The sequence below is a fragment of the Platalea leucorodia genome (genome assembly GCF_965183815.1).
Source record: "Platalea leucorodia genome assembly, chromosome: 3".
Lineage (NCBI taxonomy): Eukaryota > Metazoa > Chordata > Aves > Pelecaniformes > Threskiornithidae > Platalea > Platalea leucorodia.
In genome coordinates, this window is record NC_138825.1 from 39,991,070 (window position 1) to 40,008,730 (window position 17,661).

The 17,661-nt window shown below is 39.5% G+C and overlaps 2 protein-coding genes across 6 annotated transcripts in view; one reads left to right on the forward strand and one right to left on the reverse strand.

The window, feature by feature from the left end:
- Window positions 1-2,823, reverse strand: part of CNST (consortin, connexin sorting protein) — a 52,293-nt gene extending 49,470 nt beyond the window's left edge. For 2 of the 5 annotated variants that reach the window (XM_082306106.1, XM_082306105.1), the window contains exon 1: window positions 2,678-2,823. The gene's annotated coding sequence lies outside the window, so the exon portion shown is untranslated. Of the gene's footprint in view, window positions 1-656; window positions 2,519-2,677 lie in introns of those variants that run through there. The other 3 variants (XM_082306107.1, XM_082306104.1, XM_082306108.1) reach the window with 2 other exon arrangements.
- A 101-nt stretch (window positions 2,824-2,924) lies between these two features.
- On the forward strand, window positions 2,925-13,932 carry TFB2M (transcription factor B2, mitochondrial). Its single transcript, XM_082306109.1, has 8 exons — window positions 2,925-3,269; window positions 4,270-4,358; window positions 5,284-5,437; window positions 5,834-5,982; window positions 7,523-7,612; window positions 8,828-8,890; window positions 10,202-10,353; window positions 11,787-13,932. Exons 1-8 carry the CDS (start codon window positions 2,945-2,947, stop codon window positions 11,971-11,973), a joined length of 1,209 nt encoding a protein of 402 aa, XP_082162235.1. The 5' UTR covers window positions 2,925-2,944; the 3' UTR covers window positions 11,974-13,932.
- Window positions 13,933-17,661: the final 3,729 nt, after the last annotated feature.

The following is a 17,661-nucleotide window of genomic DNA, read 5'->3' on the forward strand; positions in this document are numbered from 1 at the left end:
TTGTGTTTTTTTTGTGCGAGATAGGAATTCTGCTGAATTTGTACTTAAAATGAAGTATGAGCATAAGAGTTTGGAAAACTGAGATCAAGATGTATGTATTACTGCAATTTTACCCCTTACTTAGAAATCCTTGTCAATATTTACTATGACTAAGTGGTTAATACATAGCAAAATAATACCAAAAGCCTAATGCTTTAATATTAAAGTTAAAAAATAAATTTTAAATGGAGCCAAATAAAAGCAAATGCAAAAGACATTTAGAACTGCTGAGAAGAAAAATATCTTTTTACTGATCTTTTTGACCCATACAACTAATGAGCTCTTTTGTTTCAAGCGCAGGCTGGAATCCAATCAAACAGGTAACCCTTTTGATTCCTTCTCTGATTTATTTCAGAAAACAATAATTAGGAGAAAACAAGAATTTCAGAGCACCCAACAATGCACTTAAATTACAAAGACATAAGGCTCTATGAGGTAAGACTGCAAATTCAAACGTTTGCATGTGGCAATAGCTGGATTAAACTAGAAACTATATGCCACAATCAGCCATTAACTTAAAAATAACTGTTCAAATGTCCTTGGGATACACTTTAATGTATTAAACAACTTTCTGCATTGTAATTTCTAAACAAAAAAAAAAAATGTACAAAACTTACCATTTTCCTAAGGTTCCAACAGTTTCTCAAGGATAATGACCAGGTCAGAAAGAGGTAGTCCTTTATGCATGCAAGATTCTGTGTGTATATATATCTATATATCTATATATCTATATATATATATATCTCTCGCAGTTCTGGGATGGGGGCGGGGAGAGAATCATAAATTTATCCTAGATATATCTATGGTTCGATGCAGGCAAGTGCTAAGCTAAAGTAAATAAAAATATGAAAAGTGTATCATTTCTAGTGTATGAAGAGTATCAGGGCATTTTGGCTTTACTTAGCAAACACTCCTCTGAATAATCTCAATTACTCTGAGCAGCCCATTCAAAGATGACCCTAGCACTCCTGAGTGCTCTGACTGGCAACAAAATATTCCAAAATTCTTTAGTGAACCTTAAAGTATATGGAATACAACATGGTAATACAGTAGCTATACCTAACCTTTCTGTGACCATAGCTATCAATAAACTTTGATAAGAAATGCTGAATTAGGACATTACTAAACACTTGCTCTAAGAAAACCAAGTTCTGCTCGATGTTCTAAAAGTCCTATGAATTACTGAATTATCAGACTAATTAGTAAGAGAGGAAAAAAGCTATTAAAAACAAAGTCCAGTTTAAAAATGGATTGAGGTCTATCCCATCATCCAGCTGAACAGTCTGTCCCTTTCCCTTAAGGCAGAGGGAAGACTATTACAGCACTCAGTGTAAAAGAGCAGAGTATTTAAAAATAAATTGCAGATAGGAAGAACTGCTGCATTCAACAAGGCATTTGCAATCTTTCCTAAATTCAGCCCAGCCCCTCTTCATGCCGCATGCAGATCTGCCAAACAGAGAATAGCAAAGCCACAATTTTCTGACCCAGGTTCTGTTTGATAGAGATATATCAAACAAAATTATTTTGTTTAGTAAGTAAGCACGTGTTAATTTCTCATTTTACAAAGAGAGAAATAAGATATTAGAAATTAAACAATTTACACAAAATCATACAGAAAGTCTACTTTTGAGCCATTAATTTGAAGACCAGTCTACTCTGTGATTGCCAGATCACTCTTGCCTTCTGCACAAACTAGGCAGTGAGCAGGGAAACACTTTTGGGAGGATTCTCTCTCCCCTTCCCTAGAACTCCATCACACCGCAGCCACTCACCTACCACCGACAGGTTCTAGCACAATATCCCTGAAGGATGAACCCCAGTTTTGCAGAACTTGAATACGTTTTGAAGATGGTCCTAAAGTTATTTTTCGTTAAGGCATTAGAGAAATTGTTGAAAAGACAACATCGCTGCTATTGAATTACTGGTGCTACCAAAAACGTAAATGCAAGACGGTACCGGGCAGAAAGAAGCCGACAAAGACCGATGCCGGAGATCTGCCGGAGCACGATCCTGCACCTGCTGAGGGCGGCAGGGCGATACCAAGAACCAAGTCCCGAAGTGACTATTTAGCTGCAGACGCGGATATCAAAGACTCCCGTGAAACACCCCGGCAAACCTCAAACTAAATACGTAGCTCCTGGGACTTCCACCAACAAACCCAGCAGACACCGCTCCACCGGCGCCCGGCTGCGCGTTTCTTGCCGGCCGAAGCCTCCCCCTCCTGAACAGCCACCACATCTCTTATCCCTCCGTTTTGCTCCAGGGGCACCGCTCCGAGTGAGGGAGCCGCATAGCCGGCACCTGCCAGCCCGGCTGAGGCGAGCAGCGAGCTCTGCCCGCCCTATTCGCCCGGTACTGGCCTCCCCGCGCCGCGCGCCGCCGCCGTTTAACCGCCGCCCGCGCGCGCTCGCTCGCCTCACGGCGGAGCTTCGCCACCGCCGGGCGGGCGGCGGGAAGGTGTCGTCCCCGCCGCCTTAAGGCGAGGCGGCGAGGACAGCACCTTCCCGGCGGCCCTCACCCCCTCCCCGTAGCCCCCGGTCGCGGCCGGGACGAGCGGAAGGTGGCGGCGGTGCGCGGCACCAGAGGAAACATCTTCCCTTCCCCTCCTTCTCCTACGGATAAGCCCCTGTCAGCTCACCTCAGCGCCGTTGCGGCTCGGGCGGCCGGGACCCGCCACCCGGCATGGCGTGGAGGTGAGGGGGATGGTCCTGCCGCGCTGCCGCAGGCTCCCGGCGGTGCAGGGCTGGCACCATAGAGAGGACGGCGGGACGACAGACCTCCGACGATAGAGCGGAAGAGCGCTAGAGAGGCCGGGGAGAGGCGGAAGTGACGCTCCCGTTGCCGCGGCGATCCCGCACCCGGTGCTTGCTAGCGTGGGGCCGGTGGTGGCGGCGGCGGCGTGGTGATGCTTGCAGGCCGTGCCCCGCCGGGCGCCGCGGATTGCTGCCGCCGTCTCCTGGCGGCGGCTCTGGCGGCGGGGCTGCGGCCGCTGCTGTGCGGGCTGCCGTCGTGCTGGGCAACGGCGAGGCGGTCGGTGGGGCAGTGGCCGAGCCCGGGCCTGCGGGTGCCGGAGGCGGCGGAGGCGGAACGGCTGGTGCAGCAGGTGCAGCGGTCCGGCGTGCCGCTCCGCCGGTTCATCGCCTGCCCGCAGCTGGCGCGCACCGTGCAGCGCTGCTTGCAGGGTGGAGCCAGCCCCGGTCCCCAGCCCGTCCTGCTCGAGTGCGCGCCCGGTAAGCTGCCCCGAGGCTCCTGCTGTCCTCTGCCCGCCTTCCCGCTGTCCTCCGGCGGTGGGCCCCTCCAGGGCTTCAGCGTCCCCGGGGCTGCCGGGACGCGGCGCTGCTCGGCGTGCCCCAGTGACCTTGCGGGGTCAGCGTGAGCTGCCGCCCTCGCCACCGGCGGTAACGGGCCCCTGGCCCTGCTCTCCGGGGCCCGCGGAGAAGTGGTGGTGCTGAGGGAAGGGGACGGGGCGCTGCTTCTCCCGGGGTTTCGGGCGGGCGTGGCGGCTCCGTTGCGTGACGGCGCTGCCAGGGCCCGGCGGGACGGGATCCGTGCTGGCGGCTGCCCTGGCCGCCGCCCTGGTGTCCTCCTGGCGCGGGCGTTGGCGACCGGCAGGGCCGTCTGGGTGTCGCGGCTCTGCGGTATGCCTGGGGCAGGCGGCGTGGGCTGCATTTATACAGAGCTTGGGGGAATGAGTGAGTGCTCAGTCTGGAGACTTGAGTCACTAGTGTTAAAACTTTACTATAGAGTAAGTAGAGATGTAAATTTCTGTCCAGGTAATATTTTAGGTTTTGTAGGCGAACTTTATCTCTGTCAGCAAAAGCATGCCTAAGACTGTGGGCCATTACATAGCTAGCTAGCTCTCTGCAGTTACTTAATTTTTTTTTTACATTTCTGTAGAGGGTGTTTTACCTGTAGAGATAATATACGTAAGGTTTCAAAGTATGTTTCAGTTGGCAGAAGAAAAAAGTAGTAGAAATATTTGAAACATTGTATCTGATGTTCCTCAGTATCTAATTGTAATGCTGTGCTTAGTGTAATTCACTGAGCAATCACAGGCAGGCTGCGTGTAAATCTTTTTCCTAACTGTTGTTTTGAAGTGTGTTTAAACAAACACAAGTTATCTCCTTTTGAAGATGGTATTTACCAAGTATTGTGTTGGCAAAATAACTAAAGGAAATCACTTTGAAAAAATGAACTTTTTTTTTTTTTTTTAATATTTTCCCCCTTCAGGTCCTGGAATCTTGACCCGAACTCTGCTCAATGCAGGTGTTAGAGTGGTAGCTCTAGAAAGTAACTCAGCTTTTCTTCCAAACTTACAGGTACACTTTTGATTTGGTAGCACATTTCTAAAGCTTAAAGGGAAAATAAGAAATTAACTTACAATTGTGTAATAACTGTTGGATCAAAAAGTAATTAGCCAGTGACTGTTACTTGTAACATCTGAAATAACACTTAATAATAGTAAGTATTGTTTGATTTTACATTGCACGTTCAGCAACAGACTATTTTATAATTAATTAATTTGACATTTTGTGTATGCAGGAATTCAAGTTCATAATCTTACTATGAATAGTTTCATGCATAAATTTGAGCCTGATACTAGTCAGAGTCACTGTAGTTGTGTGTGTTTAAGCAAGATGTCTGTACGTGGCTTTCAGAAATCTGAAAAAATACTCTTGGTTATTCTGATTATCTCATGGTATTATTTAATCTATTGTCCTGCAATTGACTGGTAACATTAAGACACTTACATGTGTTGTCCTCTCCTGTTCACTTTGGCTTTGTGTGGATTCAAAGGTGGTCAGACATAGAGCTGCAGAAGTTGCACTAGGATTGCGTTTCAATGCTGTAGAGTAGAGGCTTGGAACCAAAGACTCTCACGTGACTTAAAATGTGTATAAAAGGCATTCTCTCTGCATACGTGAAGAATTGCAGTTCCAAATCATTAAATACAGTGGCTTGTTTAGTTGAATATAGCATTTTTCGCAAAACATTGCTGAACATCTTACTGATTTAAGAACATGTTTTAAAGCTCCAGTTGAGCAGCACAAATTGTCGAAATGCCCTGCATAATGAAGGAAGCTATTCTTTTTATCAGCTCTAAGAAGCAGCTCTGAGATTTGACTCTTGTTGACTGGGTAGCAATTTTGGGTAGCGCTTGAACATTTTCTTTGTTTGGGTTGGGCGTTTTGCCAGACAGGTTACTACATCCAGATTTCTTCAACTGAAACTAATTTTATTCAGTCCCTAGAGAATAGCCTGGATGGACAATTAAAGGTAATTTATGGTGACTTCTTCAGACTGGATCCTTTGGTGACTGGAACGGTGAAACCACCTGCTATGTGTTCTGACAAACTTTTTGAAACCATGGGTGTAGCAGCAGTTCCTTGGAGCGCAGGTATATGTGTATCATCACACGTTACAAATACATTTGAAGGGTGCATAGGCGATTTGGCAAAATCTTTGGGATTTGCTTGAGGTGTATGTTCTATTTAATATATATGCTGGATTAATGGATATTATTTCCTACGTTTCAGCTTAATTTAGGTTCTCAATAGCTTTAAAAAACACTTGTGGCAATATGAAATCTCTGCTATTTGCTTATCTTTATTAAAGGTTTAGTCTAATGCAAACTGGGCTTAGCTTTGACTAAAGCTTGAATTGTATTCATTCTTGAACAACATGAGCTGACAGACTTTCTTTTCTTAATTGTTTGTAGTTTAGACATTAGCATTGAGATTGTCTAGTAAATATTCCAAAATTTTAAAGATACTTTTACACACTGTTGAAACAGATGTACCTGTGAAAATTTTTGGAATCTTACCACAGCAAAAGGAAAGGAACACACTTTGGAGGCTTCTTTTTGCCCTCTATGAATGCAGTTCCATATACAGATACGGAAGAGTAGAACTCAACATCTTTATAAGTGAAAAGGAGTACAAGGTACGTGTAAGAGATTTTACAGGCAGTAAAGAATAAGTAGTGCTTCACAGAACACAAAAACATGTATTTTATATAGTTAATGTTTTTGCTAGTGAATTTCTTTTTCTGTCAGAATTTTTAAGTCTTGTCTGTTTCCTGCTTGTTCTCTTTATGCAGTAATAGCACTGTCAACAAACATTCTGTTGTCACAAATCTTAAAAATGTGAAGGCTGGTCCTTGAGAAGGATATGCAGCAGCAGGCTAGCTGCTTTCCGTTGTAACTTGTGAGGTGCTTAAACTCTGTAATGTGCTTTTGCAACATAATCGTTTACTAGTTGCAGGTAATAGTCAATGAAGACTGAATTCAAAACGCCTTGTGAAGAGGATTCAGAGTTACTAAATACCATACTCAGTGAGATGCGCTTGCTCTCTTGAGCCACTTTTGTATGCAGTACTGAAAAAAAATGAGGCAAAATATGAGTGATTTGCACAACTCTTTTTTAAGGTTCTGTACTCTGAGGTGTAGAGCAGCTTTCTGGGTTATGTGTTCCTAATTTATACTTCGTCCCAAACCTCTAGAACTGTACTTACAGTTCAAGGGTACCTTGTCTTTCTGTGAGACTGTGGGGTTCATACAGAGCCACAAACCTTTAATTACTTGAAGTAAGCAAAGACTTCCAGGTGTGTTTACACAGCCTGTGTTGTGTCTAATACCCTACTGAAAAAAATTAGAAGTCTTAAGTATATGCTTCTGCGAAATGACAGGTTGGACACCACTGAAATATTCACTTAAATAGTATGTTTTTAGTGGCCAGATTTTTGAGCAAATAGGGGGCAGCCTATTCATTTAATGCAGTCACTGTGTTTTTTATTAAGTTTTCTGGTTTTATTGTGAGCCCTGTTAAATGAGAGTTGTGTACCTAAGTAAAAGCAATTGGAACCTTCTTTTGTTTTTTTAGTTGATCATATGACGAGGCTCTCTAAATCTGTTATGAGAAGTTAAATCTCCCTGCTACAATTTACTTCATTCTTTGCCCTGTTTGAAAATAACCACAAGTTTTTCTTTTTTCTCTTGCCCTAAGAGTTGTCTGATCTGTAATATTGATCAGCATGATGACTGCACAAGTTGCTTAATGTTCAGTGAGGTCACCTGATGTTTGGCTTGCTCTACTTGTGTGTCTTATTGGGAATGTTATCTTACCAATATGAGCTGATGACTGCCCGTGTTATGGTTTTTATACAAAATATGATCCCTGTTTCTCTTCTGTGTGAAACTTCTCTGCCTTAAGAGGAAGCTGGAAATTCCTACACAGTTCAGTTATGCAAATAACTGCTGTGAAGAAATACTTAGACTGCCATAATGTCTTCTAATCATGTGTTCTGACAAGATGTACTAAAATAGCACAGAGTATGTATTTGAGGCCTAATGTAAATTTACCTTGGAATTTTAGACTTAACTATGAATTTCTTACCACTTGTTATATATATAAGGATTTTTCTTCGATAAAGAAGCAATCTTACTTTTTGCAACAAAAATGCTCTTTCTTTGCCATTTTGTTAGGTATTAACAGCAAAGCCTGGGGAAGCGAGGGCTTACCAAGCACTTACTGTACTTTGGCAAGTAGGATGTGAAATTCAGCTACTGCACATGGTAAGTCTTTTGTACCAGCTGACATGGTCTAATGCTCTGGACGTGTTTTTAGAAAAGGGTTTACAGTGTTTTATTATCGTAAACTAATTGGAAGCTAATTTGACATTTAAATTAGTTGGAGAACTATTGAAAACTTTTGGATATAAAAACCCGAAACAGCCATGTTTTATGTCAAACTCTTTCACTTAAGCAGCATCATTAACTATGATGCCAGTATTTTCATTACAAGCCATTGTATTCAAAAACATTTATTCTCATAAGCTGGTAGATAATAAAGAGATGTTTGTGCAACAGATAAGTCTTTTCCATCTTGCTAGGGGTTGTGTGAGACTAGCAGACTGCTCTTCCAATCTGTCATAGTCTGCTCTTTGTTACGTCCTCTGCATTTTGCCATCATGTATGCTTTCGACTTCCTGATCTGTGTTCAGTAGAAATATGTTTTTCAGTCTTGGTGCCTTTAGGTTCCAAGTAGCCCTGCTTCTCCTGCTGGTCAATAACTATCTTACCTTATCAAACATGCTACGGTTTAGTTTTAAAAAGTTTATGTTGTCCCCCCACCTCCACATAAGCACGTGGCCATCAACTTTCACTTACTTTATGCTTTTTAGATTTATCTTTGTGCTCTGTTTTTCTAGGAATCTACCTTCATTGTTTAAATGTTTTGCTAATCTAAAATTAAAAGTTTCACTGTCTTGTCTTCCAAATACCTTATACCACGAGGTATATATTAAGGTAAATATTAAGGAGTTGAAGAATTAGATGATGCTCAAGAAACCTTTTACATATGCATGCCCTGGTCGTACAGTGTTTGCTATACATCTGCTTGTAGCTACTTCAGGAGACAAGTTATTGAGCTGGTGGGACTTTTGTTTGGACTCAGTAGAGCAGCTCTTATGATCAGCTGTCAGTTTTTCGCTTTGGTTCAAATTTTGAGCTTGAAACCAATAGGTAGCCTCAGTAACATACGGTAATATATACAAATTATTTGATTATAAGTAATTTACCAGTGCTACTCAGATACTTTGTCAGGAATGTGATTAAAAAACGTTTTCAGTCTGGGCTTTGTGTGCTTATTACTTTTTTTTTTTGCTAGTTCTATTTACATGATTTTAAAGAATGGGGGAAAACTTCTAATTTGACTGAATTGATGGTAAATGTTTTTCCAAATTCTAACAAAGCATTTTAATTCTGTAATATATTTGCTCCCTCCCATAGGAACCTTGGTCATCATTTGCAACTAATCTGAAGAATGGGGGACTGGCAGTGCCAAAAAGCATGGTAAGATTGTTGTGTTTACTTTTCTCTTTTTCGAGATGCAGCTAAGCCACTTTTAATTAAAGGTTAAAATAACTTTATAACAGCATTTACACATACATTTTTGGATGTGAATAGCGTATTTTTTGAGACGTGTCCTTCTAAATAAAACTTACGGGCAGCATGTAGATGCATCAGAAGTGGGGTGAAGAATTGCTATTAGCTTAGAAACTGAAATAAACTAGTATCTACATTGTCTATGACGGAAAAAATAGAGTGAATAAACAGCATAAAGGGATGTGAACATGTAAAGTCTTTTTCAAAAGAAGTTACTGACAGGGTCACATCTACCTGCTTGAACAAAACAAGTGTTACCACAATTAATAGTACAATCAGTATGCTGCTGGTTTTGATTAAAATGGTTATTCACATGTCCAGTGTAGATTCTGTGTGCTAGTTAATTGCTGAAAAGTATGAGACTCAAAGCTTAAATCTGAGAAGTGGAAAAATACCCTGTCTAAAGTTCTTTACTTTTCTCTTCTAGAGAAGTAATGATGTTCCTTTGTATGATATAAGAATATTTCTATTTAATACCAATAATATAAAAGCATGTTTACTTAACATTTGGTTTTACCCTCCCCAGAAAACTGCTACAGTAGTATATTGAGTGTTGTTTGAAATGTTACTGTACAATCCTGACTGTACTGACTATAAGTGAATGTAAGTGACTGGGTGTGTCTTACTTAAGTGTGTTGCTGTAAAGCCATGCAGAGAGGCATATCAGGTGGGTTACATACGATGTATTGTGGCAGCCTTAGGAGAAGTACAAATGTGAGATCTATTGGATGATATATCCATTGCTGCCAATACAGAAGTACATTTATTTCAGTTAAAGACTCCACCCCCTCCCAATTTCATGTTGCAATATTGTCTGTTACACTCGAACAATTCCATCTTTATGTAGAAAAGGCAGGTAGATCTGATACCTTGCGTAGATAGGAATACTATAGGCCACATAATCTCTTGAAAACTCACATCAAGCCTGTATTGTCTATTTCAACTAAGAAAGTTCAGTCTTAAAAAATAAAACCTAAGTGATAGTACGTCTGTTTTGTTTCCTATTTCCTTTCTTGTTTGGGGGGTGGGAGGAGGTAAAGCATCTTTGTTCTAAAGCAAGATTTTAAAGCCTCACCTTCCAAAGAAATCATCTTGTTAAGACTTCTAAAACTCTTTATGAAATGTTACTGGTGGCACAGATGAAATGCTTACTCTTAGCTAAAGACAGACACTGTCTTAAAAACTACTTTTCAGTGGCTTGTTTTGTTTTTCTTGCAGTGGCTGCCAAATGACCATTTATGTTTGGTACGACTGACTCCTCAACAAAATCTATTTACAGGAGGCTTGAAGCCCACAAATTCAGCTACCTTTATTTTCATGGTGAAACAGTGTCTTGCTAAACCCAAGTCTAGACTTACTGATAGATTAAAGTAAGTAAGAAAGAATTACAGTTTTCATACTTTTTCTTCAGAGAAATATAGGAAAATATTAAAATATGTTCTCAAAGCAGTATTTATTTGCAGCTGAAATACAGCTTTTTTTTTTTTTTTTTAATTAGTTATCTACATGTAGAATAGAAGATTTCATTTTTGCAACCCACAATACAATATTTTGGGCACTGTTCCTGGCCTGTATTCACAGATGATAACAACCTGAGGTTTGACAGGAAGGTCGGCAAGTATTTAGAATGTAGATGTGCAGTAATTGTCTGTACCTCTAATGGAGGTGAGGTCATGTATCTGCAAGAAGTTTTCACTCACTTTACAGACATAATAATAAAGTCACCAAGAGTTTTACAGGTATAGAAATTAAAAGCTGAAAAAAGAATTTAAGTTTATAACAGACATCAAAGTAATGCTAATGAAAACAGCTGAAGTTTATTGAAGGTGGAGTGGGGATGTCCTCAAATGGCTTTCAGTTATCTAATTAAAAAATTAGGCTTTAGACCTATTTACCAATTATGCAACTCTCTAATTATTCTTTTTGATATTACATTGGAGCTATTCACTTTGCTTCATGATCAGTAGAGTTCTGTTTCCCATAGATGTTTGCAGTCTGGAAAGCATTGACTTCAACTTGTTAATGAAAATAATTAATATATTTCTCATTTGCTAGCAGTGGTTTATGGAAATTAATTTCCGTAAAGGAGAAGAAAAAAAAAACTAATAAATTCCAGTAACTCATTCAGCAAAGATAAGTGCAAAGAGCTTTAATGGATTTCTTTCTTAAAGCTCAATGGCGTACCTAATCTCCACTCAATCCTTCAGCCAGGAAGTGGAGCTAACCTTGAAGGCTTCCGGTGTGCATCTTCTGTGTATTTATACACTCTGTTCTTGTCTGGGAAATAGTTAATGTATATGCACATTTATAAAAGGTTGAGTTTTCATAGCAATGATGTAGATGGGGAGACAGCAGATACATCTGTTTATATATAGAAGAAAATACCTGGGAGGTGTAAGTGACACTAACTCAAGCTTTAGTGAATCATCTTCTTGAAGATGACCTTGGCTTTAATTTGCCAGGCATTGAAGAATAACCCCTTTTAATGCTGTAATGCCTGTTACTGACCTATGCAGTTGGGGCAGAGGAGGGAGGGAGGGCAACCACCCTCTAATGAGGAGGCTTATGTGATTTGGTATTGTTGATGTCTGCTGGGGGCTTTATTTGGTATTTATATGTCTTATTAGCAAAGGTTTCTTCCTGTTTGCAGTATGGATTGAAAATAACTTCTGTTGCAGGAAGATGTTAACTTCTTCTAGAAGCTGCGGAAGAGTGAAATGGACCTTCAGATACTGTTTCTTGCTCTTTAATTTTTCACAGAAAGAAATGCTTTGTTATGATTTTGTTTGTTTGTTTGTTTCAGTTCATGGAGCTTGGACAATGGTGGCAAATTACTGAGCGAGCTAGAAATTCCAAAAAATGCTGAAACACGTAACTTATACCCAGAAGACTATAGGCGTCTTTTTGAGGCTTTGCAAAACTCCAATACATTTACTGAAACCTGGTTCCATGATGAAGTCTTGGAAAGTATAAGGAACATAAACTTATAAATCTAAAGCTGCTGTCTTTTGGAAGATCACCTTTGCTTCTGGAAGATTACTTTGATAAGAAATGATTTAAATAAAATCAGAGATACTGTTAGCTAGATGATTTCCTGTCCAAACAGGGAAAATACATTTAGCAAGTAACAAGAGCCTTTCTACACAGGATGAAAGTAACGGATTCACAGTTATTTGATTACAGTCCTATCTAGAATGGACAAACTTTGCATCTTTTCCAGGAGCATATTAGTGACCTGCTGCTTTTGGATGTACCACTTAAATGGAACTTTTTGTTACACTGCTGTATATTTACAACATTTGAAAAAAATAACAGACCAAATATCGTTATTTGTGTGGTTTGTATTTTAGTGCTCAATGATTTGAATACTCTTCTGCAGATTCCTAAAATACGTAGGTCTTTACAACCACTGAATCTCTTACGTTGTCTCTTGATCTAAAAACCTTGCAGTTTGAAGTCAACATAATATTAATAAATCAATAGTGGTGGGTTAATAGAAGACAAGGTAATGACAGCATGATAAAACATCAACTGAGAGTTGGTTTGTTTTGGGTTTTTTTTTTTCACCTAAAGATTGTTTTATCTCTGGGGAAAAAAGTTGTAACAATTCTTTCTTTTGAAAATTTGAAAAGAACTCTGGGCAGCCTTTCTAATTTACAGTATGCGAACACCTATATGTGTGTAGGCTATATCTTATTTTAGGTCTAAAAACAAAGTCACCAGAACATTCAGTGCTGTATAAACAGTTTGGGGGGAAAAAAAAAAAATCTTACCTGCAACCTTTGTCAATATGTATTTTTTTAATGTGTATTATATGTACAAAATAACTTCAAAACCATATACTATTAAAATTCTCTTTTTAGCCATAGTATTCCATAATGAAGCCTGTTCCTAGTTTCTCTTCTTGTCTTACCATGTAACTATTCTGTTGTTGTCTGATAGTGCTGGCAGGCTGTACGGGTTCTGTGTTCTATACTGTCTCCTCTAGGAAGAGCTGTGGCCAAAATATGCTTTTTTAGCAGAGCAGGAGTTAATAAAATGTCTTTTTGGTAAAGGCTGAGCTATTTTCAGGCTTTGGAAAACAGCAGCAACCAAAACAGTGCAAACACAGAACTGTATTTCTTAAGCATAGTGTGAGGTATAGATGTGACAAGCATTCATCTCTGTCTTCCTCCCGCAGTTCCTGCTGTAGAAGAAAAATTGACTTCAAGCAGCCTCAGTTCCCTCTACTAGCTAGTTTGCAGCTATCTGTTTAAGCTGCTGATAAGCCTTCATAGTGTTGTTAGGATGAAACCACTGGAAAGGCTGAGTTTTAATTTGCAGTCCATCTTGGAGCATTGCTGGTGTTCTGGGGTAGGTCATGAAGACTTGAGGCCTGCTTTCTGTTTACATCTTTTACTATTTCAGATAACTTGCATTATAAATTTACCATGAATAGCAAACTTGCACTAACAGAAGCAATTCCACCTTTTTTCAGTCTCAGTAGATGGTAACTGTCTTATCTACTGGTCTACAAGAATGCAGTGTCTCCTGGGCTGATTCCCACCACCACCTTGAATCAAATACCTAACTCATTGCAGCATGGTGTCTTATATCAGTATACCAGGAGAAGTATTCAATGCATAAGACCACCACTGTCTATATAAACTTCTTTAACTGTGTTGCTGATAACATTTCAAATATGAACTGAAAAAAATAAAATTATTTGCTGTGATATTTTGATGCTGTTGGAAAACAGCGTTTACTGAGCCAATGCAAAGACTCCCAAGGTAACAACATGAGTCTGTAGGTGGAAGGAGTATTGTGTACTTAGGGACTTGAAATGAGATTTAATGCTAACCAGAACTCTGCCATTAAGTCTAAGCATAAGCAATATGTTTAGCCCTGATCACAAATGTGAAATGAAGAGAATAATGGCTGTCATTATAAAAATGGTTTTGGTATTGATGGAAGAGATGGAAAAAAAAGTGGAAGACGCTGGTATACGTGAATAAACGCGGGGAAGTGAAATTGAAGTGGGTCTATGGATTTGATTAATTGATGCTGTCCACTCAGTACTTCCTACTGTTGCAGGTTTACAGCTTCTGTAGGGTAATGTTGAATGCAAGCTTTCACTGAAATTTCAAATTTTATATAAAGGCTTCTCATGCATTTTTGTTATGACTTTTAACCAACCCTGTACTACTTTTGTTCCTTTCCTATGCATATCTGCCTTTGCCGTATTACTCGATATGTTGATGGAAAATTGAGCCAACATCTCTTTAGTTATTTTTGATTCATGTAAATGCAAAGACAGAACTTACAACTAGGAAAACAGTATGTAAATCTAGGTTAATATTTCAGTTTAATAACCCTCAAAAATGCTATTCAAAGAGAAACAAAGCTGCAAATTCACTCAAAATTGAAAATGCTAGACCTTCTCAGAAGAGATGATCTTCATGCTAACTTTGAGACCAAAAGGTTTACAGGAACTACTTTTCTATCATGGTGGGATAGCAAAGTTTCCCATTTCTGAAAGTGCATTAATTTATGAGCTACTGTGCCAGGTACAGTAAGTAATAAATATTTTTTTCAAAATTTTATTTTGAAATTATCACCAACATTTGAAAATGTTGCACAATTCAGTTGTTTTTTACATAGTTTTGTGTTATGACACATATATAAAATATAAAGTAATAGATTTTTAAAATTACATTAATCAGCTGCAAGCTTTTGGGCAGATTTATTTTTTCCTATGTTTTCCTGTCTGTGAATCTGTGATCTTGGATGAGATGAAGGTTACAATGTGTATACAACATACTTAATAGAAGGTCCACAGTATAGCATATTCCTTTCAATTATTTCCAGGCTGTGGGGTTGTGGTTTCTTTTTTTTTTTTCCTTTTTTTTCCCCCAAGGCCAATTTAATTCCTGAAGCTCTCAAACATGAGGTGCACCTGATACATCTATCAGGTAGAACTCTTAAGTATTGCTCCCACTCTTCAAATACTGTTTCTTAGAGGAGTTGCCAAGAAAATGGCTTTTGGCATGCCATATTAAAGCACCAATATATCATAGTTTGTATATTGATTGTAACTTGAGAGCTGCTAAGTCTTTTCTAATGGCCCTCATCATTTGTGCCGTCCATCTGCCTGTAAAAGAAAATTACGTGACTGTGATGGCAATTACCTGAAGTTTTACTACTTAACTATATTAAAATCATAGCAAACACAAATACAAACAGAAAGAAACTTTGTCCTTACGACGCCCAGTTAATGAGAAATTTTGCCACTTGAAATTAGGAGATCAGTCAAGTTGAATTTTATAGTTAGTAGTTTGCTTTTGATCCAGAAGAAGGGTTTGTGACTTTGTAGTAATTAACACAGCAGATGATGTGATAAGGGGTTGTTAAGGTGGAATGTGTATATACCGGCTACTAGGCTTGTTCAGCATGGGACATTGTAATAATTACAGCTTAGCCTTGCAGGTAATAATGATAATGTTGGTAGAAATATCAACATAAAACTGGAGAAACAGATTGTGTGGTGTAGTTTAAGATGTGTAAGTGTGATCGGAAGAACCTGAGGCTTCCCGAGAAACATGTTGAATTCATTGTTCTGGCAGGCTAAGCGCAGTCTATGGGGCTGTAGATTGAGAACTCGAATCCAAGCTTCGCACGCCTTTAATTAGCAAAGCTTTACCTATCTTCTGTAAACACAGAAAATGGAAATAACAAGTAACTTTTCCAGAACGGACAACAAGTCAGTGGAAGATGTTTATTCACTCACTTTGTATCCTTGCTCAATAGCTATTGCATCTTTCCTTGTGTATGCTGTTTAACATGTCACTGCTAAAAATAGACACGCTGGCTGTCCCCAGCTGATAGAGCACAACACGCAGCAAGCAGACGAAGCCCAAGGGAAACTAGGGGTCGTTAAGATACGCCAAATGGAACAGTCAATTACTCATAATGTAAGGAAGACTTTTAACTCTTGATGTAGTTGATCCTATCGATAAGACACCCAAATAGACAAACAGCTAAGAAATTATGCTGACGAACTTCAGAAGCTTGTTTCTGCCATCTGAAGGAAATTAATGTGTTTGAGGCAGGGAAGACTCAAATAAAACCAAAGTTTTTGTAAAGTTCGTAGTAAAAAATCAAGAGGTAAAATCTATGTAACTGTGAGTGAAATTTATTTTGAATTTGTGCTTAAAATGCTTCTGCAGTGAGGTTTTTTTAATTTTACATTCTAGAATCAATTTTTAACTAGCACACCAACATTAAAAGTGAAGAGACCTTGTCAAGAGATTCCTAGGTGTTCATAAAAGATCTGTCTGTGCTTACAAGCTTTCAACTAATTATTTGATAGCTATTCTACGCCGTTAGTGACATACATTTTGTACTAATCCAAAATTTAACATTTTGTGTTTTGAGCCATATTTTACTCCCAGAAGAATTCTGTTTTGTACCATGTCGGTTGGAATGGGTATTGCACGTTTATGACTAAAGAGCAGGGTTTGGATTATTTCATTACTGCAATTCTTTCTGTAAAATCATGTTGTAAAAGATGCTGTCTTGAGTAGAAGAGCTAAACTTCCACTACGGTGTCTCATCTACCGGCAGTAAGGAAGCACGACTAATTCAGCAGCATCAGCCACAATTAAGTGATATTACCCACAAAAGTGCCTCCATTACATGCCTTGACAGCTGCTTCTGTCCAGAATGTGTCATTCATTTCTAATAGCTGTTGGGAAGTCTGACCTGTCTAGGTCAGCGGATGACTTGGTCATATAAAAACCCCATACTAATAACAGGGATTACTTAAATTAAATATATTCAAGGGCTAAATGACCACTTAATAGAATATATAGCCATAATATCATTATGCTTTTCAGAAAATTCAGACTGATGTTTCCAAAAACATCTGAGTTGGGCGTTCAGTTGATCATCATTGCTCAAAGACTCTGTTGAATGGCCCTTCTAGGCAGAGCAGCCTATAAACTGTAGATGTAGGTATCCAGAATCAGCTTTCCATGGTCTTGTTACAGATGTTGAAATATCCAATGCTGCATCAATGAAAACATTTATGCTGTGTTTAAAAGCATATCTATACTAGGAAAGCCTCTATGACTACAATTATGTTGTCACGTCAATTGAAATGCAATGATGTCAGCCAAAAGTTGTTCTTGGGCTTCTGTGGCTTATTTCACTCTACAACTTATGCCAAGCTGATGAAAGCCCCTCTCTTCAGGCATTCATACTTGGGGTTTTGCTAGAGCAGCTGGGCTCTCCAAGGTTGTGAGTGTGTGTGAGAGTGAGTGAGTGAGTGAGTGAGTGAGTGAGTGTGTGTGTGTGTGTGTGTGTGTGTGTGAAAGAAGGCTGTCGTTCCCTCAGACACATTTCTGTACTTCGTGAGATTTTGTTGTGTTATGGGTCATGTGAGTGAGAAAACCTGACTTGGAAAACTGAGAAAATAATGAAAGCTATACCTGGTATTGTATATTCATGTTAGCTCTTCCCTGAGTGCACTTTCTGCAGTTCATGGGTAGGACTTCAAGTTCATGCTTTTTGTATATTGTTTGACCTTTCATCTCCTAAGTTTATCCACCCAAGAGATAGACATTAAGTTTTGTTATTACTGTGTTTATGTTATAGGTTTTGGGCAATGCCTGCTTAGAAACTCAATAAAACAGCATAGA

What these genes read in the sequence shown, in the direction of transcription:
- TFB2M (XM_082306109.1), top strand. Translation starts at nt 2,945, where the DNA reads ATGCTTGCAGGCCGTGCCCCGCCGGGCGCCGCGGATTGCTGCCGCCGT. An exon ending in CCTGCTCGAGTGCGCGCCCG is followed by an intron (nt 3,270 to 4,269) that starts GTAAGCTGCCCC and finishes TTCCCCCTTCAG; the next exon opens with GTCCTGGAATCTTGACCCGA. An exon ending in AAATTCAGCTACTGCACATG is followed by an intron (nt 7,613 to 8,827) that starts GTAAGTCTTTTG and finishes TCCCTCCCATAG; the next exon opens with GAACCTTGGTCATCATTTGC.